The sequence below is a fragment of the Lutjanus erythropterus genome, chromosome 16 (assembly GCF_056507025.1).
Source record: "Lutjanus erythropterus isolate fLutEry1 chromosome 16, fLutEry1.hap2, whole genome shotgun sequence".
In the NCBI taxonomy this organism is placed as follows: domain Eukaryota; kingdom Metazoa; phylum Chordata; class Actinopteri; order Lutjaniformes; family Lutjanidae; genus Lutjanus; species Lutjanus erythropterus.
This window is the reverse complement of record NC_139332.1, coordinates 38464454-38489453: the sequence shown is the minus strand read 5'-3', so window position 1 is coordinate 38489453 and position 25000 is coordinate 38464454. Positions and strand designations below refer to the sequence as shown.

The window sequence follows — 25000 nt, the reverse complement described above, 5'->3', positions numbered from 1 at the left end:
GTCAAACAGGAAATGACCAAAAAACTACAGGCCAATTCCAAGTGGATCTCCAGCATGGCCGTCCACCCTGGAGGTAACGGAACGTTCCAGCCAAACATTTCCTCGGCGTAGCTTTAAAACATGTCTGACAGCTCTGAGCTTAGTTGGTTCAGAGTTTCCACCAACTTTTCCTGAGCGTCCTCAGTTCCTTCCACAGTTCTGTGACGTGGCGAGGTCTGCTCTGACCTTCACACCAAGGTCACCTCGGCATGCCACGACTCGTACCGTGGTCTTTATCTTCTTGGCTGAAACACAGAACCAGCTGAACAATCTTTCTAAAGCCAGAATATGATTGGACAGTACTAAGGTGACATCACAGCCGAGGGGTGGAGCTTGTGTCTCACCTGTCTCTCTGTGTCCTCAGGAGATCATGTGATCTGTGGGAGTTACGACTGCAGGCTGAGCTGGTTCGATCTCGACCTCTCAACCAAGCCCTACAAGATGCTACGGTATGGACCCGTTCACCCTTCTATTGATCGTATTGTTCATGTAGTTGTTGATCCTCTTCTTTTATTGATCAAGTTGATGTAATTGATCGCTTCCTATTTGCAGACACCATAAGAAGGCGGTGAGGGGCGTGGCCTATCACAGACAGTACCCGCTGTTTGCCTCAGCATCTGACGACGGATCTGTCATTGTCTGTCACGGGACTGTTTACAAGTAATACCCACTAAGACACACACTAAAATACACACAATAATACACACTGCAATATCCACAGTTCTACACAAAGTACTCCACACTGACTCTCTCCCCCCAGCGACCTGCTGCAGAACCCGTTGATTGTCCCGGTGAAGGTCCTCAGAGGTCATGTGATCACTCATGACCTTGGTGTCCTGGACGTGACCTTTCACCCCACACAGCCCTGGATCTTCTCGTCAGGAGCCGACGCCACCATCCGCCTCTTTACCTAGCAACCTGCCTAGCAACTAACCAGCCAACCAGTGTGGCATCTGGTCACCCTGTCCGTTCACAGGTGGAGGTGGTCATATGATCTCACCTGTGGTATCCTAGCAACCTGCCTGGTAATCCACCCATGGTGTAGAGGGGGTTCCGGTTGCTAGAACACCAGATGCTGCTGCCCAGGACAGTGAACAGAACCTTTCTAACTCTGATGTGTTTAACCTTTGACCCCGTAACTTCTTTTCTTTGTGTTTGTTTTTAAATAAACTGAAATTTTCCCACCTGTTTGTTTGTTTGTTACATCAGACACTGTGTTTTGTTACCATGGTGATTCTGTGCACACAGTGTTTCTGCTTCCTGTCCATGAATACGATCAATATTTAAATCAGTGTTTGTTGTGCATTTAGGATGAAACAGTTGATTCAGAACCAGATGGGTTTAAGATGCAACTAATGATTATTTTCATTGTTGATCATTTTATCTTTTAATCGATTAATTACTGTCACAATCTTATCAGTGGAAAAATACGTCCATCCACATGTGACACGTTTGGACATATTTTTCAAGTTGTTTCTGTAAAGATTATTTTCATTATCGATCTTTTTCTCCATTAATCAGTTACTTGTTTGGTCCAGAATGGTTGCTTCATTCATTCATTCATTCATTCATTCATTCATTCATTCATGTGACTTTATCAACATGACTATCTTCTGCTATAATATGTAAATATGAACACCGCATTCCCCCAGCATCTACCAGTGTGGACCAGTAGGAACCAGTACGGACCACTACAGACCAGTGTGGACCATCATCACAGCCTCCTGAAGCTCAAAGAAATCTGATCATCAATATTCAGATTTAGAACACAGCAGATACTCGTATTAACCAGCTACAGCGAACATAACATCTGATGACGTGTGCTCAGGTGTGTTAAATTACAGATGAGTAGGATCCCGTGCAGTCTTCAATAGATTGGAGGTAATTTGAGTTTTCAGCTTCTATTTTGAAGGCTAATGTTAGATTTCCGGTTGGATGTGTTTGATTTTAGTAGCTTCATTTTCCGCCCTGCTAGCAGAGATCAGCCTGAAAGTTTAAAAAAAATCCAAATGAACCTCCGGTCAATGGAAGCTTTTAATTTGAAGGGTTTGCTGGATGTGACGTTAAGTGTTTTCCGGCGGACTGTTTTCGGTGTGACACCAACATGAAGCGCAGCGAGAGAATCATACCGAGCCGAGAAGACTGCGTTTACACCAGCTGCTACTGGTAAATATACTCTGATAATACAGGTTTCCTGTGGTTCTACTGCGTTCTGTTACACTAGAACATGTAGTTTAATACCGTGTAGTACTTTGACTGCTCTCGGTGTTTCATTACCGTATTTCACATAAAGTTTTCAGCTGTGACATAAAACGACTGTTAATTAAAATAATTATTATTAATATCAATGCGAAGTTTTACAGACACAAAAGTAAATAAAGATAAAAGAACTTTGTTCCTCCTGAAGGAACATTTTGGTAACATTAGTTACAATAACACACAGCAGTACTCCAGTACTCACAGTAACTGAGTAACTATTCAACAGATAAAGTAGTTTTTGTTCACAGTAAAACAAAAACAAAACTTTTTTCATAGGTGGAACAAAGAAACACAAAGGAACATTGAGGTAGAACAAAGTTCATCATCTGCAGGATGAACACTGAGTTCTGCCTGCTGACAGGAAGAACCTTGTTCTCAGGTGAAAGAACATCCGTGAGTGTATTTGATCGGTCTCAGAGGGTTTATCAATACTGACACCTGTTGGGTCACATCAAGGTTCTACCAGAGTAGAACCAATAAAAAGGACCAGTTCAGCACGGTTTCTGCTAACTGGTTCTACTGGTTCTGTTGTCTGTTTTTTGTTCTGCAGTGAAGAAAATGTTTGGAAACTCTGTGAGTTGGTGAGAACTGAGAGAACCGCATTGCTGGAAGAACTGTTTGTGCTTTTCATCTCTAATGACAACAGAATGGTGAGAACACACAGGAGAACATGAAGCTGCAAAAACATATCTGCCTTGTTCTACAGAACATTATCTAAAACATTTGTCAGGTTCTATAAAATATGTCAGTTTTTCAAAACATCTGCCAGGTTCCATAAAACAACTAACCAATTTTATATTACGCTGGCTAGGTTCTCTAAAACATCCACTAGGTTTTCTAAAACTTCTGTCAGGTTCTATAAAACATCTGTCAGGTTCTCTAAAACATCCACTAGGTTTTCTAAAACATCTGTCAGGTTCTATAAAACATCTGTCAGGTTCTCTAAAACTTTTGTCAGGTTCTATAAAACATCTGTCAGGTTCTCTAAAACATCCACTAGGTTTTCTAAAACATCTGTCAGGTTCTATAAAACATCTGCCAGGTTTTCTAAAATGTTTTTCAGGTTCTCTAAAACATCTGTCAGGTTCTCTAAAACATCTGCCAGGTTTTCTAAAACTTCTGTAAGGTTCTATAAAACATCTGTCACATTCTCTAAAATGTTAATCAGGTTCTCTAAAACATCTGTCAGGTTCTCTAAAACGTTTGTCAGGTTCTATAAAACATCTGTCAGGTTCTCTAAAACATCTGTCAGGTTTTCTAAAACTTCTGTCAGGTTCTCTAAAACATCTCTCAGGTTCTATAAAACATCTGTCAGGTTCTCTAAAACATTTGTCAGGTTCTATAAAACATCTCTCAGGTTCTAGAAAACATCTGTCAGGTTCTAGAAAACATCTCAGGTTCTAGAAAACATCTTTCAGGTTCTGGAAAACATCTGTCAGGTTCTCTAAAACATCTGTCAGGTTCTAGAAAACATCTTTCAGGTTCTATAAAACATCTAGCAGGTTCTAGAAAACATCTGTCAGGTTCTATAAAACATCTAGCAGGTTCTAGAAAACATCTGTCAGGTTCTCTAAAACGTTTGTCAGGTTCTATAAAACCTCTCTCAGGTTCTATAAAACATCTGTCAGGTTCTATAAAACATCTGTTGGGTTCTATAAAACATCTTTCAGGTTCTAGAAACATCTCTCAGGTTCTAGAAAACATCTTTCAGGTTCTGGAAAACATCTAGCAGGTTCTAGAAAACATCTGTTAGGTTCTAGAAAACATCTATCAGGTTCTAGAAAACATCTGTTGGGTTCTATAAAACATCTCTCAGGTTCTATAAAACATCTTTCAGGTTCTAGAAAACATCTAGCAGGTTCTAGAAAAAATCTGTCAGGTTCTCTAAAACGTTTGTCAGGTTCTAGAAAACATCTAGCAGGTTCTATAAAACATCTGTTAGGTTCTATAAAACATCTTTCGGGTTCTGGAAAACATCTGTCAGATTCTATAAAACATCTCTCAGGTTCTCTAAAACGTTTGTCAGGTTCTATAAAACATCTAGCAGGTTCTATAAAACATCTGTCAGGTTCTAGAAAACATCTGTCAGGTTCTAGAAAACATCTGTTGGGTTCTCTAAAACGTTTGTCAGGTTCTAGAAAACATCTGTCAGGTTCTATAAAACATCTGTCAGGTTCTAGAAAACATCTGTTGGGTTCTAGAAAACATCTGTCAGGTTCTATAAAACATCTGTCAGGTTCTCTAAAACATCTGTCAGATTCTATAAAACATCTCTCAGGTTCTCTAAAACGTTTGTCAGGTTCTATAAAACATCTAGCAGGTTCTATAAAACATCTGTCAGGTTCTAGAAAACATCTGTCAGGTTCTAGAAAACATCTGTTGGGTTCTATAAAACATCTATTAGGTTCTCTAAAACATCTCAGGTTCTATAAGACATCTTTCAAGTTCTATAAAACATCTATCAGGTTCTGAAAAACATCTGCCAGGTTCCTTACAACATGTCTTGTTCTCTAAAGAACACCTGTCTTGTTATTCCACTGACATTCTATTTTGTTCTCCATCAGGTTCCTCTGTGGAGGCAGAAGTCTGGGCGTGGAGACCAGCCAGTCATCTGGGTCTGTGATGTTGCTGTTTAATTATGTTACTATTACTGTTACAGTTTAATAATAACTGTGATGTCACAGACAGTTTATTGAACATAATGATGTCATTAATGATGACATAACTTGTTCCAGGATTACCATGTGGTTCTGCTGCACGTTGGCCTTCAGATGGAACCTCTTGTATACGATTTGGACTCTGAGCTGTCGTTTCCTTGCAGCCTAAAGCTGTACGCTGCTGAGGCCCTCCGCTCAGACCGCCACATCAACCCTGCGTACCACAGGTAACACACCTGAACACCACAGGTAACACACACACCACAGGTAACACACCTGAACACCACGGGTAACACACACACCTGAACACCACAGGTAACACACACACCTGAACACCACAGGTAACACACCTGAACACCACAGGTAACACACACACCTGAACACCACAGGTAACACGCACACCTGAACACTGACAGGCTGGTGTGTGTGTGTGTGTGTGTGTGTGTGTGTGTGTGTGTGTGAAATCACAGTGACATCACTGCATCTGTGTCCTGACAGGAAGTTGCGGGTCATTGCTGCTGACAGCTTCCTGTTGAACTTTGCGTCGGATCGTTCTCACATGAGGAAACCTGATGGGTCGTGGACGATGCCCCCCCCACTCTACCCTCCCATACGCTCCACAGGTCACATGACTCCTCCTGGAATGTGATGTCAGCATGATTGATGATGTAAAGCCTCAGATGTCATGATGACATCACTGTGATGTGTTTCCTCCACAGAGAGTCAGATGAACCTGGATGACTTCATCAGTATGAGCCCTGCTGTGGGCTGGGGGCGGGTCTTCAGTCTGGAACACTTCCTACAGACGTACACAGGAAATAGTTTGCCACCATCATCATCGTCAGCAGCAGCTTCATCGTCCTCGTAGCTTTAGCTTGGACAGTCACAGCGTCTCCTGTTGCTCACTCAGTATTTACCTGCTCTCTGCTCACCTGGGCTCCTGTTTTTTTCTCAAGATGGCGAAGTCATGTCCTGCTTTACTCTGCCTCTGATTGGCTTACACTGATATTCTTACCCTAACCGTCCCCAGTCCTCATTACTTACTCAAACCAAATCACCCAAACCCATGAAGGCAAGTCAAGTACGAGCCAATCAGGTTGAGAGTAGGGTGAGTCATGACTTATCCAATCAGATTCAGAGGGCAGGTCCTGACTTGCCACCTGTACAGGGAATGACTTCTGCAGGTTATAAACCAGATTTTTAATTGAATGTTAATGTCACCATGAAAACGTATATCTGCTTGGTGTCTCAGTGTGATGATGTCACTATGAGCCGCTGTTTCACTGTAATGATGTCACAGTTGGACTGTTTAGATTGGTGTGTTATGTTTTAACTGTGAAGCTGAAATTTCAGTTTTCACTTTGAACTTTCCCCTGGAGTCGGATTTCTGTCGTGGAGTTTTGAGTTTTGAGGAACCTCACAGACCGTGTCCACAAAATCCAAGATGGCTGCTGTGTTCATCAAAGTCAAACACACAGTGGCATCAGTGGACAAGTTCAGTACAACAAACGTCTTGTTCAGATTTGCAGTGGAACACAGTCTGGAGTGTGACATCATTCCAACAACAACAACAACAACAATAATAATAATATTGTCATCTTTGACTTCCTGTCAGATGAACGAACTCTTAATAAATGTATTTTTAAGTTCAAGCTCCGACACTGAACTTTAATATTGTGTTGATTTTGGAGCCTCTGTGGACAAAAGCAGATGTTTACAATAAAAATTCAATAAAAATCTCCTGCTTCTTAACTGTAAACAGGCATAAATAATAACAGACAATCTTGTCTCTGATGGTCTCATTAACTTCTGTAGGTTATAAACATGTCAGGATTAAACAGACTTGTTATAAACTGTAATAAACTCACTGTGGGATGTTAGAGAATAAAAAAGACTGAACTGAAAACATTCAAGTTAAGTTAGACTCTTACGTGTTCACGTTATTCTGTGTGTGATCCAGATATAATAATATATAAACACCAGATCAAGCTTCAATTCGGTGGTCATTTCCTGTGACATCACACTCAGGTGTCCTGCTGTGTTTCAGGTTGAATCTGACCAATCATTTTAATGTCACTGCTTCCTGATTGATCAGCAACTGAAAACACAATGACAGAAAATCATCGGGACGTTTCAAGATAAAACTACAGGTTTGATAACACATTAGCTACTGTGAGCTAATGTTAGCATTCAGCTACTTCCTAGCTAACGTTACAGTTTGTGCCACAAGATATGAAAGAAAAAACAATTTGATTCTTAAACATCACCACACATCTTGGACACATTAAGACACAAAGATCTGTGTTCCAGTGAGCAGAACATCACGTTACAGAACCAGAGACTGAAGGACAGCCAACGCTAATGTTAGCCTACATTAGCTTCAAGTTTGCTGTAGTTTTATGTTGAAAAATGTTAAACTCAGGTGAGAACAGGTGACAGACTGACTTCATTACTGATGTGTGTGTGTGTGTGTGTGTGTGTGTGTGTGTGTGTGTGTGTGTGTGTGTGTGTGTGTCTATGTGTGTGTGTGTGTGTGTGTGTGTGTGTGTGTTTAGTTTGTAATAAAATCTGTATAATTAATTTAAAAATCAAATAAAAAAATAAATTACATTTTTTGAACTAAAGTCTGTTTTTGGTATAAATTGTTGAGCTGTCTGTTCTCAGCCAATGGGATTTGGAGAAAAAGCAAAAACATTTAAATAAACAAACATCCAAATAAATAATCAAATAATTATTTGAAAGAAGTTATAATAAAAAAAACTATATGTGATACATAAAATTTGTCAGCATGAAAAGAAAAACCGGAGAAAAAGTATTACTTTTCAGTTAAGACTGAAAAAGTCCAAATATTTAAATTCAATTCACATAAAACTTTCGGGAGGGTCGAATTATTTTACATTCTGTATTTATTATGTTTAAAAAATGTAAAGTATATAAACCTTCATATATTTAAAATATATTTTATTCTTATAATGTGAATAATTCTTCACTGTAAAATAATTAACGTGATATTTAGACCCGCCTTCCGCCATCATGACGTAAACCGTGTTTATCATTAGTTCTTGTTCGATATGAATCAGATCGATAAACTTCACTTTCAGGCTGATTTATTACATAATATTGATGGGCTCGTGACGCCACAAAGATACACAAGGAGGGGCGGGGCTTATCCACACACACACACACACACACACACACACACACACACACACTCAGAGGGGGGGTGTGCTGCCTGCGGACTGTTGTTGTCCAGCTTCACACAAAGCTAACAGCTAACAGCTAACAGCTAACTCAGAATGTGAAGATGGAGCACCGCTCGCGCTGATAACGTCTCACCCGAGCTCACCTGGTGCGCGTCATGTCAGTGGGTTTGACCCGGGTCAGAACGGGTTAGTGAGCGCTCCCGCTCCGCAGGAGGAGGACGACGGCACCGTTAGCTTTAACCTCCGCTAGCCACAGTTAGCATCTTGCAGCTAACGGACCAGTGTTACTGATGTTAGCCTGACAGCTAGCTGCTCTTTGTGTTAGCCGTGTGTGTGTTTGTGAACGGTCCGGTATGCGTGTGCGTGTTCACATAGCGGAGTGTAACGGTAGTCTGATTACATGTCTCTGTAAAGGGTCACTTGTCTTGAGCTAACAGCTGCTAACGTTAGCTGTTAGCTAACAGTGTCTTTGTTTCCATCGGCAGGAGACAGGCTGCTAATGATGTGAGAGCAGCTAGCTCTGCTGTTAGCTTAGCTTAGTTAGCGGGCTAGAATTAGACTACACACATACAGCAGTCTGTTCATGTGTGTGAGAGTGTAGCTGATGCTAAGCTAACAAGTCTGAGGTCAGTTTTGGAGAGTCCAGCTGATGCTAAGCTAACAGGTCGGGTCAGTGTGTGTGTGTCAGCTGTCTCTGGGCAGATTTCAGGTTTGATTTGTGACTGACATGCAGCTGTCAGCTGGTCCAGCTGTGCTCTGACCTTCATCATCATCATCACAGACCTCTGGGTCATTATGGCCCTCAGATCAGGCTGCAGGCAGAGCGTCGTCTACCTGCTCATCCTGTCAGGTGAGTTCACTGACTCTGGACCTGTGGTCCTCCTCATTAACACTGTGACATCACTTCCTGTTTGAAGCTTTTCTTTTTAATCGCATGAATGTGTTGGAACGATCCATAGACAAATTGATTATTAAATTAATCATCAACTATTCTGATGATCAATAAATTGGTTTGAGTCTTTTTCCTCCTCTCTGACTGTAAACTGAAGATCTTTGAGTTGTGGACAAAACAAGACATTTGAAGACGTCATCTTGGACAACGTTTTCTGACATTTTGTGGACCAAACAATTGATCAATTAGTGGAAAAAATATTATCAGATTGATTTCTAGATCATGTACGTCTGTGTGCTCCACCTATTTTCACATTTAGACCTATTTTTTCAACTTTTGATTGTAATCAATCAGTAGATCAATAATGAAAATCATTGTTACAGGCAGCAGATGTGGCTCCAAATTCTCCACGTTTTGACATCTTCCACTGAAAATGAAGATATTAATTTGATTAACTGAACGTTGTTACTGTTGATTAACGAAACATCATAAATATCTGATCGTTGATTAACCAGTTCTCAGAATAATTGGCAATTCATCAATGAATCTCTGCAGCTCTAATTTACTGATTGTTTTTCTCCAGTAATCATTTTGTGATGTCTTTGACGTTTTTGTGTCCTTGTCAGTCTTTCATAACGAAAGACAAGAACACTTTTGAGTAGCTGTGACTGTCTGATGTCTCAGATGATTAATTGATCAGTCAATAATCAATACAGCATGAACAGAAATATTCTGTTTGTTTGTTCTGATGCAACAGCTTCCTCTTTACTGTGTTTGTGTTGATTCCCAGGATGCATCGCTGCGTCTCAGAGGAATGACAATGTCTATGTATCTGGGATTTCGAACGGTGAGGCCACAACCACGTTGATGATGTCACAGCAAATGAATGCCAGGACGGATGAAAAGAGCGCGTGCAGTGTCAGTCTAACTGCCTGTCTCTCTGTCTGTCTCTGTCTTCCTCTTTCCATCTGTCTCTCCCTGTCCGTCCAGCCTGTGGCGAGGTGGCGGAGCTCCTGCGAGCATCCAGCGGCGTCATCACCAGTCCCGGGTGGCCCTTTCAGTATCCTGCTCGACTGAACTGCAGCTGGAACATCAGAGGACGACCGGGAGACACTGTCACCATCAGGTAAAACACAGAGAGACGCGGACGGACTGCTGTTTCCATGGTTACAGGACCCTTGTTATAACGCTGTCCTCTTCGCCCTGCCCTAGTTTCCAAGACTTTGACCTCCAGGGGTCCCACCGCTGCTCCTCAGACTGGATGTCCATCAGCAGCTACAGGAGCCTAGACGGTCTGAGGGTCTGCGGCTCGTCTCTGCCGCCCCCCTACATCTCATCCCAGGACCACGTCTGGATCCACTTCCACTCTGACGACAGTCTGACGGGGAAAGGCTTCAGGCTGTCCTACGTCACCGGTGAGGACGCAGGGATTAGGGTTAGACGATAGGTTTAAATTTTCCAATCGACCGTTGTCGACTCATCTGTGAGCGACCGGCGATCTCTTCATCCCACCTCCTTCCCTCGTCTCAGTCTCGGCTGGGAAAAGAGAACAAACTGAATTCACTACTTTTCATACGTTCACTCTGTCCCATAAATAAAATAAACCAAGTGTCAACTGAGTAAATATTCTCACACATATTTTTCTTTTTTAACGGAGAAATACAGCCGTTCACCTGCTGAATTCAAGTTTCTGTCTTTCACTGAACTGAGATGAGCTTAATCGACTGGTCAACTCCTCGGTAACCACCGAAAAACAAGGAAGACTCATCAAAGCCATCTTTGTTAGTCTGTCCACTGCTCGGACCATAACTGACTCTGGTTTGGTCCAATTAAATCCCTGTTAGTTCAATAAGGACAGTTAACTGAATATCTTTGAGTTGTGGAGACAACAAGGCATTTGAGGACATCATTTTGGTCTCGGATCAACATTTTTCAAAGTTTTATGGACCAAACAACTAATCAATTAGTGGAAAAATTGTTGTCAGATTGATCACTAGTTGAAATTTTTCAGTTGACAAGATTGAGCCGGTTAATTTTCACAAAGTGTGTCATTAAATCATGTCAGATTGAAGTGAAGTCCTGTTACAGGCCCTGCAGACTCGTCTCACCTTGACCCTCCTGTGGGTTGAACCTGGCGTCCAGCTCGGCACTTCCTCTCACTGTTACATCACAGTTGTTTATAGAGGAGACGCTGTTGGCAGAGTGACGACATTCAGGCTCAGAGGCTGATGGGAATCCTCTGAGGGCAGATTTTTCCCTCGGTGCCATCATTAATCAATAACCAATCACACGGTGTTGTTGCAGGTAAGCCAGAGGCGTCCAGCTGTGATGTGGACCAGTTCCACTGTTCAAATGGGAAGTGCATCCCAGACTGGTGGCGCTGTAACTCAATGGATGAGTGTGGAGACAACTCGGACGAGGAGCTGTGTGTCGATTCTCCGTTCTCCTTCCAGCCCTGCAGCCTCAACCAGTTCCCCTGCCTGTCCCGCTACACCCGCATCTACACCTGCCTGCCCCACAGCCTGCGCTGCGATGGCAGCATCGACTGCCAGGTAACAGACCGGTCCAGACCGGCCCAGACCAGTTCAACATCAGTTCAGACCAGTTCAACATCAGTTCAGACCAGTTCAACATCAGTTCAGACCAGTTCAACATCAGTTCAGACCAGTTCAACATCAGTTCAACATCAGTTCAGACCAGTTCAGACCACTTCAACACCAGCCCAAACCAGCCCAAACCAGTCCAGACCAGTTGAACACCAGCCCAAACCAGCCCAAACCAGTTCAGACCAGTTCAACATCAGTTCAGACCAGTTCAACATCAGTTCAGACCAGTTCAACATCAGTTCAGACCAGTTCAACACCAGTTCAGACCAGTCCAGACCAGTTCAAACTAGTCCAAACAAGTCCAAACCAGTCCAGACCAGTCCAAACCAGTCCAAACCAGTTCAAACTAGTCCAAACAAGTCCAAACCAGTCCAGACCAGTCCAAACCAGTTCAGACTAGTCCAAACAAGTCCAAACCAGTCCAAACCAGTCCAGACCAGTCCAAACCAGTTCAAACTAGTCCAAACAAGTCCAAACCAGTCCAAACCAGTCCAGACCAGTTGAACACCAGTCCAAACCAGTCCAAACCAGTCCAGACCAGTCCAAACCAGTCCAGACCAGTTGAACACCAGTCCAAACCAGTCCAAACCAGTCCAGACCAGTCCAGACAGGAGCAGGTGTCATCAGAGGTCACAGCTGCAGGACGATGGCCTCGTCCTCTCTGATCTCAGATCACGTTTCTCTCTCAGCCTCAACCTGAAGTGTTTATTTCTGCTTCAAGTCTGTTTTTTGACAATAAACACAAACATGAGGTTGTTGCTCAGTAAGGCATTGATTACATATATTTATATTGATCCACACTTTAGCTGATCAGAGATCAGCACAGGAACTGGTCATGGTCAAACTGAGCATTTACTGCCACAACAACTGTTCAACTTTAACCCCTCTGCTCCTGCATCTAACCACTGTTTACATTAATCTCTTGATTCTCAATCGATTGATTGATTGATCCTGTCACAATCATTTGGACCCATTTTTGAACTGACAAGATAGATGATGATTAATTTAATCATCAATCAACAATTGATTCATGGATTAATTGTTGCAGTTTCAGCATGTTATACATAATGTTCTGTTTGTGGTTCCAGGACCTGGGCGATGAGATCGACTGCGATGTTCCTACATGTGGAGAATGGTTAAGGAACTTCTATGGTTCCTTCAGTTCTCCAAACTACCCCGACTTTTACCCTCCAGGGAGCAACTGCACCTGGCTGATCGACACCGGAGACCACAGAAAGGTAACGTCTCAACCCTGACCTCTGACTTCCAACCCCACAGGTTCTCCCTCGACCTCTGAACCCACAGGTTCTCCCCCGACCTCTGAACCCCACAGGTTCTCCCCCGACTTCCAACTCCACAGGTTCTCCCCCGACCTCTGAACCCACAGGTTCTCCCCCGACCTCTGAACCCACAGGTTCTCCCCCGACTTCCAACCCCACAGGTTCTCCCCCGACTTCCAACTCCACAGGTTCTCCCCCGACCTCTGAACCCACAGGTTCTCCCTCGACCTCTGAACCCACAGGTTCTCCCTCGACCTCTGAACCCACAGGTTCTCCCCCGACCTCTGAACCCACAGGTTCTCCCTCGACCTCTGAACCCACAGGTTCTCCCCCGACTTCCAACTCCACAGGTTCTCCCCCGACCTCTGAACCCACAGGTTCTCCCCCGACCTCTGAACCCCACAGGTTCTCCCCCGACTTCCAACCCCACAGGTTCTCCCCCGACTTCCAACTCCACAGGTTCTCCCCCGACCTCTGAACCCACAGGTTCTCCCCCGACCTCTGAACCCCACAGGTTCTCCCCCGACTTCCAACTCCACAGGTTCTCCCTGACCTCTGAACCCACAGGTTCTCCCCAACCTCTGAACCCACAGGTTCTCCCCTGACCTCTGAACCCACAGGTTCTCCCCTGACCTCTGAACCCCACAGGTTCTCCCCCGACCTCTGAACCCACAGGTTCTCCCCCGACCTCTGAACCCACAGGTTCTCCCCCGACTTCCAACTCCACAGGTTCTCCCCCGACCTCTGAACCCACAGGTTCTCCCCCGACCTCTGAACCCACAGGTTCTCCCCCGACTTCCAACTCCACAGGTTCTCCCCCGACCTCTGAACCCACAGGTTCTCCCCCGACCTCTGAACCCACAGGTTCTCCCCCGACCTCTGAACCCACAGGTTCTCCCCCAACTTCCAACTCCACAGGTTCTCCCCCGACCTCTGAACCCACAGGTTCTCCCCCGACCTCTGAACCCACAGGTTCTCCCCCGACTTCCAACTCCACAGGTTCTCCCCCGACCTCTGAACCCACAGGTTCTCCCCCGACCTCTGAACCCACAGGTTCTCCCCCGACTTCCAACTCCACAGGTTCTCCCCCGACCTCTGAACCCACAGGTTCTCCCCTGACCTCTGAACCCACAGGTTCTCCCCCGACCTCTGAACCCACAGGTTCTCCCCCGACCTCTGAACCCACAGGTTCTCCCCCAACTTCCAACTCCACAGGTTCTCCCCCGACCTCTGAACCCACAGGTTCTCCCCTGACCTCTGAACCCACAGGTTCTCCCCCGACCTCTGAACCCACAGGTTCTCCCCCGACCTCTGAACCCACAGGTTCTCCCCTGACCTGCTGAAATAACGCCCTGATCTTCCTTCCTGCAGGTTATCCTGAGGTTCACAGATTTCAAACTGGATGGAACAGGTTACGGCGACTATGTGAAGGTGTATGACGGCCTGGAGGAGAACCCTCGCCGTCTCCTTAGGGTACTGACTGCCTTCGACTCCAGAGCACCGGTTGCTGTGGTGTCATCATCCGGTCAGCTCCGAGTTCACTTCTATGCCGACAAGATCAACGCCGCCAGAGGCTTCAATGTCACCTACCAGGTGCGTTTAATTTATTTCGCCTGTTAAACCAGGTGCGCTTGATTTATGGGGTGTTTGATTTAACCTTCTGTGTTCAGGTGGACGGGTTCTGCCTGCCCTGGGAGGTTCCATGTGGGGGGAACTGGGGCTGTTACACGGAGCAGCAGCGCTGTGACGGGTACTGGCACTGTCCCAATGGTCGGGACGAGCTGAACTGTTCTTCGTGTCAGGAGGATGAGTTCCCCTGTTCCAGAAACGGAGCGTGTTACCCGAGATCAGACCGCTGCAACTACCAGAACCGCTGCCCCAACGGCTCTGACGAGAAGAACTGCTTCTTCTGTCAGCCGGGGAACTTCCACTGCAAGGTACCGAAAATCCGTGTGACGGTAACGTGACAAACATTCTCCTGACGTCTGTGTTAATGGACTCCAGCTAACAGGTCTGTGACCTCTGACCTCCTGCAGAATAACCGCTGTGTGTTCGAGTCATGGGTGTGCGACGCTCAGGACGACTGCGGTGATGGCAGCGACGAGGAGAGTTGTCCCGTCATCGTTCCCACAAGAGTCATCACCGCTGCCGTCATCGGCAGCCTCATCTGTGGCCTCCTATTGGTCATTGCTCTCGGCTGCACCTGCAAACTCTACTCGCTGCGCATGTTTGAACGCAGGTGAGGGCCGAGGGACGCCTCCGATTGGTCATTGGTGTTACTGTTAGCTGTGAGCTGATTCGACCCGTGTAATTGGTCATTGCAGGTCATTTGAGACTCAACTGTCCAGAGTGGAGGCGGAGCTGCTGAGGAGGGAAGCCCCGCCCTCTTATGGACAGCTGATTGCCCAGGGACTGATCCCACCTGTGGAGGATTTCCCAGTGTGCTCAGGGAGCCAGGTAAACACACACACACTGTTTGGACAGGTGGTCCTCTCAGGTAGCTGACTCACCTCATCGAACAAGACACCTGATGATGTCACCATGGATGCGCGCGATTAGTTGACTACATGATTAAACGTCCCCACCCTCGCTAGACGGCACCAGAAATACTAGTGGTTTAAAATATTTATCAATATTTCCTCCGTGCATGATGTCAGTTATCTGTTGCGGCGGCTCCTCTCGCCCGGCGCATATGAACCGATCGCCATGGCAACCCCAGATGTTTATATCAGCAAAGTCGTACAGATGAATGTAGACTGTGACAGAATAATCTGATATACACTCCTGAACAAAATCTTAAGACCGGGAGAAAAGTTACAAGTATTCACATTTCACAGTGGTGGATCGTAACCAGGCTGCAGGTGAACAAACAGGAGCAAGAGACAAACAATAGAGAGACGACTGTCGACTGTCTTACTGTGTCCAACCTCAGCAGCGATGGCGCGGTGCAAGACGCCTTTCTTGTGCCATGTTCAAAAACAGAAAGCCTTTGTGCCTTTGCCATCAGGAGGTCATGACAGCGTTGAAAGAAAATGACATGAAAGACAGATTTTTGCGCAGATTTTGCCCTTTTAAGGCTACGGTCTTAAACTTTTGATCAGCTGATGAACAGCCTGTTTGAGTTCAAATGCAGTTTTCAATAAATTGCCTACTTTCTACTCTTTGTCTCTTGCTCCTGTTTGTTCTTTTCACATTTTGAAGCTCCACTTGCAGCCTGGTTACGATCCACCACTGTGAAATGTGAATACTTGTAACTTTTCTCCCGGTCTTAAGATTTTGTTCAGGTGTGTATATTCACTCAACTGGAGAAACATGTGACCACATTAAACACAGACACCGACATAAACCTGCAAGGGGAGCTACTGCTAGCACTGCTAACGTTAGCCACGCTGTGTGTCAGGCTGCAGCTAACGTTAGCCACGCTGTGTGTCAGGCTGCAGCTAACGTTAGCCACGCTGTGTGTCGGGCTGCAGCTAACGTTAGCCACGCTGTGTGTCGGGCTGGCGGCTAACGTTAGCCACGCTGTGTGTCGGGCTGCAGCTAACGTTATCCACGCTGTGTGTCGGGCTGGCGGCTAACGTTAGCCACGCTGTGTGTCGGGCTGCAGCTAACGTTATCCACGCTGTGTGTCGGGCTGGCGGCTAACGTTAGCCACGCTGTGTGTCGGGCTGCAGCTAACGTTAGCCACGCTGTGTGTCGGGCTGGCGGCTAACGTTAGCTCTGGGTCCTTTACCTGCAGACACTGTGACCCTCTTCAGTCTGTGAGAGGCTTGTAGCGCACATGTCAGCGGCATTTAAAGTACGATTTGTTGATTGTAGACTGATTAACGGCTCTTAATACACACAGTGTTTTTTTGGATAGTGTTTAATATTATAAATTAATAAATTCTGCTAAATTTGAACTGTTTTCTGAGTGTTTTCTTAGTGTTAGACTAGTCGACTAGTCTAAATTAATTTTTGTATTTAATCGACAGGGAAATTAGTCGCCAGGAAAATCCCTAGATGTCACATCAGTGTGTTTGAGTTAACAGTCACGTTACAGCTTTTGATCATAGTCGAAGATCTTCCTCAGTAGAATTTTGCACATAATGTGTCACGTCCCACAGAATCGCGCGTCATGAGGACGCTAGAAAGGAGGACGCTACATACACAAGCAACTATGTCAAAGTCACCAAAGCTGCTAGGACTTATTTTTTTTATTTATTAATTTTATTGTTTTGTCCTCTCTGTCCACTCAGGCGTCCGTCCTGGAGAACCTCCGTCTGGCCGTCCGCTCTCAGCTGGGTTTCACCTCCCTCAGACTCCCTTCCTCCAGTCGTCATAGCAACCTGTGGCGCCGTCTCTTCACCTTCTCGCGTTCCCGACGGTCTGGTTCTTTAGCTCTGGTCTCTGCTGACCTGGAGGACAGTGCTGGCACTGGGAGCACTGGGAGTTCTGGTTCAGACCTGCTGTCTCCGGACTCGGATGACACAGACACAGAGGGCGAGCGAGGGAGGGAGCGTGGTGTGGGCGCCGTCGGCGGATCTGTTGCTCCCCTCCCCCAGAAAACACCGCCCACCACCGCTGTGGAGGCAGTGGTATCTGTGACGGCCTCTGCAACCTCCTTGACCCCAACACCTGGCCGCAATCGAGGACGTGAAAGGCCCAGAGAGGCCCCGCCCCCCTCCAGCCCTGTCACAGTGGTGACCTCAAGTCCAGATCCCACCTGTCATGGTGATGCCACAGAGTTTCAGTCTCCACCCACCTCCGCCTTACAGCGACTGGCTCAGAACTTGCACCGCCTCGCCAGGAACCTGACGAGAACTAGCCAGAACCAGCAGGACCAGACCTGGACCAATCACAGTCCACTTCGCCAGCTGGAGACGGGAAGAGGTGGGGTTGAGACTGCCGAGCGGCAAGGAAGCAGAGAAGAAGAGGAGGACGTGGAGCTCCTGATCCCTGTCTCTGACTCTGACTCTGCATCCTCAATTGGTGACGTCCGACAGCCACTGCTGGAGCCACACCCCTCTTCCACCACAGGCCATGCCTCTCGTCATCACCGTGGAAACGGCTGTCGGGGAGGGAGGGATGGTCCCTGTGAACACTGTGGAATGGTCCACACAGCTCAGATCCCTGACGCCTGTCTGGAGGCCACAGGCAAGACGGAGAGCAGCGACGATGAGCTGCTGCTGCTCTGCTAACACGCTAACATGCTACTATTACCCTGACCCAACACGTACAGCTAGCTAACGTGCTAACTGACAGGTTAATGCTACTATTACCCTGACCCAACACTTACAGATAGCTAACATGCTAACTGACAGGTTAATGCTAATACTACCCCGACTCAACATCTGTTAGCTAACATTCTAACTGAGAAGTCAGTATTACCCTGACCCAACACCTACAGCTAGCTAACATGCTAGCTGACATGAGTAATCCTGTTAATACTATCCTTTTCCTATCCAAATAGTTTGCTAATATGCTAAGTGACTGGCTAACACTACTAATGCTACCCTGACCCAACACCTCAGACTTCAGACGGCTAGCCAACATGCTACCTTCTCACACCGAACTACAATTAGCAAACAGGCTAACAGATCAGACTGGACTACAGTAAGATAGCTATTTGACAAGGGATAATCTGACACCTGTTAGCATGTTAGCTGGATCAAAGGTTAGCTCTCAGTGTTGTGGAGATGAACGGACCAATCAGAGACAGAGGGGAAATTAAGTCACTGATTGGATTGTGATGTTGGTATGACTATGAAAACTGTCCCGTTGTTCCCACGGTCTGTCCGTTTGTCCGTCCATTGAAACACTCCCTCCACCCTGCAGGCCACGCCCTGTGCGGTACGACTTCTTCGTTGGTACGACTGTAAACTATGATAGAGCAGACTGATGTTCCCCGAGAACACGAACCTCTGAACAGGGGACACGTTGGACACGCTGGACTCCTCGTCAGTCGTCAATTTAAATGTTCCCCTTTAAGACACGGGGTCATGTGACCAGTGGAGAGAGTTTAAGATTTTGTCGACTCATTGATTTCTGACAGAAAACAAACTGCTGTTCCTGAGCTTTCAACCAGGTCACATATTTACACTCTACACTCCAGAAATATCAATTTATTCCTGATTATTGATGATAATCAATAGGACTGAACTATTTAAAAATATAAAGCTGATTATTTTGACTGATACTTTGATCTGATTTGTGATATTCATGGTCTAGTAGGACAAATATGTTCCCACGCACCTGAATTTTAGAACCATGATGGTGTCTGTTGAGAATCTTTGATGTTGTCAGGGGCGACAGATCCTGCGGCAGTCATGTCGGCCATCTTGAATTGACGTCCACACGAGCTCCTGACCCAAACGGCGCACAGACAGACGAACCCACTTTTTAAAATATTGACACCAGGAATCAAATGGGAAGGTTGTGGTGGTACCACCACTTTTTATTGGTGAAAAATAGGAAAATAAAACATTTCAGACACCATCAGGGTTCTAAAACACAGGTTAGAGAACCGTCAGTGTGCTGCACAAGAACAAATCAATCGTAGCAGACTTTAGAGGAACCATCAGTTTTACTCGTTTACATTAAAAAACAAACCAAATGTTCTTTCTGTTGAAATGTTGACAGAATCTAATTTCATGTTTAAATTGATCAGCGCTGTGAATCAGCTGCTAATTTGAATCAACTGATATTCATGTATATTGAAAATGAAGCACAACACCACAGTCCTTTTGTAATATATTGATCTTTATCGACTGAATCGATCCCTCAGGCAGCAGTTTGCTAACGATTGGTGCTAATGCTAGCTGGGCTACCTCCCCAGGTCATGTGGCCCTCATTCTGGTCCCTACAGAAGCTTCAGGTTCCTGTGTGGTTCCTTCCTGGTACTAAATGTTCCCACCTGGTCGGCGCCCCGACTGTAGGTTTGGGTATTGATTAGATTTCATTGATTCTGACATTAGCTCAGTAACCGTGGTGACAGTGGTCTGTTTTGGGGTTTGCTGACTTTACTGATCGATTACTCCAGAAACTGATCAACAGATTGATCAATAATGAAAATAATTGTTACAGGAAAGACTTGAAAAACTTGTCCTAGTGTGGAGACATCTACTCACCATTTGAACCAATCAATCAGCGGATTTATCGATTCTCCCTGTAAGTCAGGAATGTCTCTGTAAAGGACATCTGGGTGGCAGCATGTCGCTTCAAATGTCCTTGTGTCCTCCGTGTTCCGACATGTTCTTCGACTGACAAGATTGTGACAGGACTTATCTATCGATGAATCGGGAAAATGATTGACAGATTGATCAGCAATGAAGATGATTGTTAATCTGAGACTTTGTGTCAGAATCAATAAACAGAGTTAATGATTCCTGTAAAATCAATTTTTGTTTAGAACTGCTTCTTGATGCACAAACCTACAGACCGGTTCTAAAGGGTTATTGACTGACGGAGAAAAGGTTCAACATCTAATTGTTCTACAGGAACGTTCTCGATCTGAACATATAAAAGGTCAAAGGTCATGAGTCATGTTTACATTCTGAGACCTAGACTGTGGAGAACCCTCTGAGTCAGAGGGCCTGTTCCATCGTTCTGAAGGTTCTGTTAAATGTTCTTCTGGATTCTAAAGATTTTAAGATTTTGTGAGAACACTTAAACTCCTCCTCCTCCTCTTCCTCATCCTCTTCCTCGTCAAACTGAAGCCATCGTTCCAAACGGACCGTCTGTATTTATAATGTTTGTTTTTGGTACTCAGATCTCAGCTGACCTCGTGTGAGTGTGTATATTTATTATCATTATTATTATTATTATTATTATTATTATTGTTGTTGTTGTTGTTGTTGTTATTCTAATTATTCTTGTGTTAATTGGTTGTTGTGTAGCTGTTGTTGTTTTTCTGACCTGCATGATTCAGATTGTTTGGTGTTTAGTTTTTCTTTGAGTCTGTAAAAAGTAAGAAACTGTTAAAAACTGTTAAACTGCACTAAAGATGATTAAAGGTTCATGTTTCAGTCCAGTTCTTCTCTTATTTAATAATGATCTCAGTGATCATGTGACGTTTCCAGGCGGGTCACAGTGAAGGACGCCGGCTTCACTGAGCTGGTTTCTTCTGTTCGTCTCCGGACGTCTCTGTACAATTTAACACATTTATTACAAAAGCAATTGATGAGATATTGATCAGATTTGTTCTTTGTACTCAGAGGTTATCAAAGTTTTTAATCACATTCATGCTTCACACACGAAGTAAAAGATCCTCGATGTCGTTGACGAGGCGACGCTACAGCGAACACGGCGAGAAACCGAGTACCGTCTCGATGTGCTTCAACTAATGGAGGAGGATCACTGGAACTGGAACACTGGCAGCAGCATGGAGAACAATCAAACGTTTTCCTCAGATGTTCTTGGTCGTCCTCCCTTCATCCAACACTGTCTCCGTCTCCATAAATGTCTTGTGCCACGAACTGAAGGACGTTTCGATGGACGTCTTCCAGACTTAATCCTGCGCTTCACTGAGTCTGATTTTGTTTCAATAAACCACGATACACATTTTTAGGGGTTTATTTAACAGAACCTAGTTCATCAACAGGGAACCTGAAATACACAAATGCAATGTGATTAAAAAAACAAATCTGATCATATCTCATCATTTGCTTCTGAAATAAATTTGTTAAATTGCGAAGAGACTTTGTGGTTTCAGTCGACAGCAGAAGGAAAATATTTCCACACTGAAAAGATTTTTAAATTCTTTGGTTGTTGGAACAAAACATGATGAAGAGAATAAAGATATAATCTTGTTCTGAGTTGGTCAAAGTAAAAACAGAAAACTTAAGCTGGAGACGGATTTAAATATTTAACTGTTGCCGTGGAGACGAGTTCATAAACATTTTATCATAAAGTATAATTAATGAAACGTAACAATTTAAAAAATATACTGATGTTGTTTGTTCTTTGTTCTTTATTAAACAATAAACAACATCTGTATTATGAACGTTCAAACATTCAATCAGAATAGTCTTTGTTCTCCATAGTCACATGTAGAACCTTCAAGTCTCGTCAGTGATACATGAAGAAAATTTACAGAACCAGTAGACTTGGAAGCAGTACTAGTAGAACCTTTTATAGAACCCACATCTTGTTAGCAATAACTTTTATGATCCAGAATGTTAGTAGCAGCACATTTAGAACATTTATAGAATCAAAAACCAGAACCTTGTCAGGAATATGCATAGAACCTTCATATATCCAGAATTTTGCCTGAATTAATAGCAGAACTTTATCAGCAATACCACTAGAACCTATACCTACTAGAACCAGAATCTTGTCGCAATGCCTGTAGAACCTTTATAGAGTCAAAATCTTGTCAGCCAGACTATTAGAGCTTTATTGAATCAGAATCTCAGCAATACCAACAGAACCTTTAAAGAACCATAACATACAGAGCAACACCATAAGATCCTTCCAAGAATGTTGTCAGTGATGCCTGTAGAACTTTAAGAGAACCAGAGTTGATACAAAGAATCTTTTTTGTCATGTCAGTGATGAGAAGAAACTTAAAGAATCCTATCAATGATGCCTGTAGAACCTTAGAGAACCTAACATAACCTTAGTTGTCCTGTTGTTTAGAACACATTTTCAGAGAGAACCACTGAGCGTTGAGAATCTTTTTATTTGACAGTTTTCATGTTCTCGTGTTCTTTAACTTTGTTCACAGTTGATGTTTTTTATGTTTTAATGTTCCATGCAAAAACATAAAGAACCAGACCTCCATGTTCCTGCGTCTCCATGGAAACTAGTCTATGGTTTCATGCCTCTAACAGTCACATGACTTCTGAGGAGCTGCTGTGATAGACTGGCAGCTGGAGGTCATGGCTGCTCCTCTCCTTTCTTTTCCCAGCATCCTTTGCTGTGGGCCCCGCCCTCACTGGGAGAGTCATTTCCTGTTTGAGCATCAGGGAGTAGATCCTCCAACTTCCTCGCGGTGACATCATTGTGACACTGTTATGTCATTGATGTGATGTCATCATGCAGCATGCAGCAGCAGAGGAGGATCATGGGACTTTTTTTTAAGGCTCCGCCCAGTGACAGCATGTCCCTTCCTGCTCCCTCCCGGCCCATTACTATGGCGACACTGTTGGTCCTGCCCCCAGACGCTACGACTTGCTGCCTTCTGTCTCCTTATTTGTCAGTGGGGCCAAAGTAGGGTCCACCAGTGAGGTGGCAGGAAAGAGTTTAAACCAGCCAATCACCATGTTGGACAGGTCCAGATCATCCAATAGGATCTGAGCAGCGCCCATGAAGGATTTATGATCCATCCGACCGTAGTCACCCCAGACGATGATCTACACAGAGAGACAGACAGGTCAGAGGCAGACAGACAGAGACAGAGAGACTTTAAAGGGTGAAAAATTGACATATTCATGTGGTGTCATGTGACATCAATGATAACACCAGTCATGTGACGCCTACGATAACAACACCAGTCATGTGACGCCTACGATAACAACACCAGTCATGTGACGCCTACGATAACAACACCAGTCATGTGACGCCTACGATAACAACACCAGTCATGTGACACGTATGACAACAACACTGCTGTCATGTGACGCCTACGATAACAACACCAGTCATGTGACACGTATGACAACAACACTGCTGTCATGTGACGCCTACGATAACAACACCAGTCATGTGACACGTATGACAACAACACTGCTGTCATGTGACGCCAACACCAGTCATGTGACGCCTACGATAACAACACCAGTCATGTGACGCCTACGATAACACCAGTCATGTGACGCCTACGATAACAACACCAGTCATGTGACGCCTACGATAACAACACCAGTCATGTGACGCCTACGATAACACCAGTCATGTGACGCCTACGATAACAACACCAGTCATGTGACGCCTACGATAACAACACCAGTCATGTGACACGTATGACAACAACACTGCTGTCATGTGACGCCAACACCAGTCATGTGACACGTATGACAACAACACTGCTGTCATGTGACGCCTACGATAACAACACCAGTCATGTGACACTTACAATAGAGTTGGGCGATATGCTAACATTTTCCAAGCGATCATCGTCAGTCCATCCATCGGTGATTGGTGATACCATCGTCGCCCCGCCCACCTCCTCCCGTCCTCTCAGGTCTCAGCTGGGAGACGCGTGCTGTTAAACACGCTGCGTACGTTCACTACGTCCAGTGGACAAAATAAACTCACAAAGTGTCCAGAAACTACGTTTTTACACTTATTTTCCACTTTAAACTGAGAAATACAACCGTTCACCTTCTGAACTCAAGTTTCTCTCTTTTACCAAACTAATACAAACTTAATTGGCTCGTTAACGTCTCAGAAAACACATTTCATTAAACTTGACAGAAAAACATGTAAAACTCACCAAGACTGTCTTTGTTATTCTGTCTGCTCTTCCAACAGTCACCAACTCTGGTTTGGTCAAAATAAATCCTCACTTCACTGCGTGGAAACAGTTTAAAGAGTCGGACTCTGCAGACTTTTTTCACTCGTCACCAGATCAGATCACTCGTGGTCGGCTGAGTGGGCGTGTCCTGCACCGCTGGATGAGAGCGCGGTGCAGAGCAGAGGCCGTCACTCTGCCGATGTTACATTAGCAAAAGAAAATGACAATTATCGCCATAAAAATCAGGCAAAAAAAGCAAACGGCGATGGATTCAGCCCATCGTCAACAGACGATATAGTCGTCCAATCGTCCAACCCTAGCTTACAATCACAACAACACTGCTGTCATGTGACACCTACGATCACAACAACACCGCCGTCATGTGACACCTACGATCACAACAACACCGCCGTCATGTGACACCTACGATCACAACTTCGTGTTTGTGTTTGTACCTGCAGAACTTTTCCTTCTGGATTTTCTTCAAACTGCAGCTGTTGTTGATAAAGAGGGTCGAGTGTTTTTCTCGCCAGACGAGTTCTTCTCTTCAACACACACTTCCCGTTATCCATCAGATACACCTTCACATACGGAGCTACACACAAACACACACCCCGTTAACAAACA

At 44.8% G+C, this 25000-nt stretch overlaps 4 protein-coding genes across 26 annotated transcripts in view; 3 read left to right on the top strand and 1 right to left on the bottom strand.

The window, feature by feature from the left end:
- bop1 (BOP1 ribosomal biogenesis factor) overlaps nucleotides 1–1223 on the top strand; it is an 8052-nt gene extending 6829 nt beyond the window's left edge. The window contains exons 12-15 of the mRNA XM_084738934.1: nucleotides 1–73; nucleotides 404–488; nucleotides 592–699; nucleotides 800–1223. The exon at nucleotides 1–73 is cut by the window's left edge and continues 219 nt beyond it. Of these exons, the coding sequence (XP_084595060.1) occupies nucleotides 1–73; nucleotides 404–488; nucleotides 592–699; nucleotides 800–953 (420 nt within the window). The 3' untranslated portion in view covers nucleotides 954–1223. The remainder of the gene's footprint in view (nucleotides 74–403; nucleotides 489–591; nucleotides 700–799) is intronic.
- Nucleotides 1224–2072: 849 nt separating this feature from the next.
- ntaq1 (N-terminal glutamine amidase 1) lies at nucleotides 2073–6162 on the top strand. 2 transcript variants are annotated; one of them, XM_084738932.1, is made up of 7 exons: nucleotides 2073–2205; nucleotides 2849–2948; nucleotides 4863–4913; nucleotides 5034–5182; nucleotides 5454–5578; nucleotides 5675–6067; nucleotides 6101–6162. In XM_084738932.1, exons 1-6 carry the CDS (start codon nucleotides 2144–2146, stop codon nucleotides 5821–5823), a joined length of 636 nt encoding a protein of 211 aa, XP_084595058.1. In that variant the 5' UTR covers nucleotides 2073–2143; the 3' UTR covers nucleotides 5824–6067; nucleotides 6101–6162. The 2 variants fall into 2 exon arrangements, with proteins under 2 accessions (XP_084595058.1, XP_084595059.1); XM_084738933.1 differs by having other exon boundaries at nucleotides 2074–2205; nucleotides 5120–5182.
- Nucleotides 6163–8147: 1985 nt separating this feature from the next.
- On the top strand, nucleotides 8148–18798 carry lrp12 (low density lipoprotein receptor-related protein 12). The gene is made up of 11 exons (XM_084738966.1): nucleotides 8148–9008; nucleotides 9841–9897; nucleotides 10041–10176; nucleotides 10263–10465; nucleotides 11355–11602; nucleotides 12745–12894; nucleotides 14308–14529; nucleotides 14607–14873; nucleotides 14973–15175; nucleotides 15261–15393; nucleotides 17175–18798. Exons 1-11 carry the CDS (start codon nucleotides 8954–8956, stop codon nucleotides 18114–18116), a joined length of 2616 nt encoding a protein of 871 aa, XP_084595092.1. The 5' UTR covers nucleotides 8148–8953; the 3' UTR covers nucleotides 18117–18798.
- Nucleotides 18799–22286: 3488 nt separating this feature from the next.
- Nucleotides 22287–25000, bottom strand: part of LOC146313693 (regulating synaptic membrane exocytosis protein 2-like) — a 51871-nt gene continuing 49157 nt past the window's right edge. For all 22 annotated transcript variants that reach the window (XM_084739531.1, XM_084739532.1, XM_084739548.1 and 19 more), the window contains 2 exons: nucleotides 24829–24968; nucleotides 22287–23270 (listed from right to left, as the gene is read on the bottom strand). In XM_084739531.1, coding sequence (XP_084595657.1) covers nucleotides 23082–23270; nucleotides 24829–24968 — 329 coding nt within the window. In that variant the 3' untranslated portion in view covers nucleotides 22287–23081. The remainder of the gene's footprint in view (nucleotides 23271–24828; nucleotides 24969–25000) is intronic.

Excerpts from the sequence above, each read along its gene's own strand:
- ntaq1 (XM_084738932.1), top strand. The coding sequence starts at position 2,144 with ATGAAGCGCAGCGAGAGAATCATACCGAGCCGAGAAGACTGCGTTTAC. Across the intron at positions 2,206-2,848 it reads GTTTACACCAGCTGCTACTG|TGAAGAAAATGTTTGGAAAC; the intron begins GTAAATATACTC and ends TTTGTTCTGCAG. Across the intron at positions 5,579-5,674 it reads CCCTCCCATACGCTCCACAG|AGAGTCAGATGAACCTGGAT; the intron begins GTCACATGACTC and ends TTTCCTCCACAG.
- lrp12 (XM_084738966.1), top strand. The coding sequence starts at position 8,954 with ATGGCCCTCAGATCAGGCTGCAGGCAGAGCGTCGTCTACCTGCTCATC. Across the intron at positions 10,177-10,262 it reads GGAGACACTGTCACCATCAG|TTTCCAAGACTTTGACCTCC; the intron begins GTAAAACACAGA and ends GCCCTGCCCTAG. Across the intron at positions 15,394-17,174 it reads CAGTGTGCTCAGGGAGCCAG|GCGTCCGTCCTGGAGAACCT; the intron begins GTAAACACACAC and ends CTGTCCACTCAG.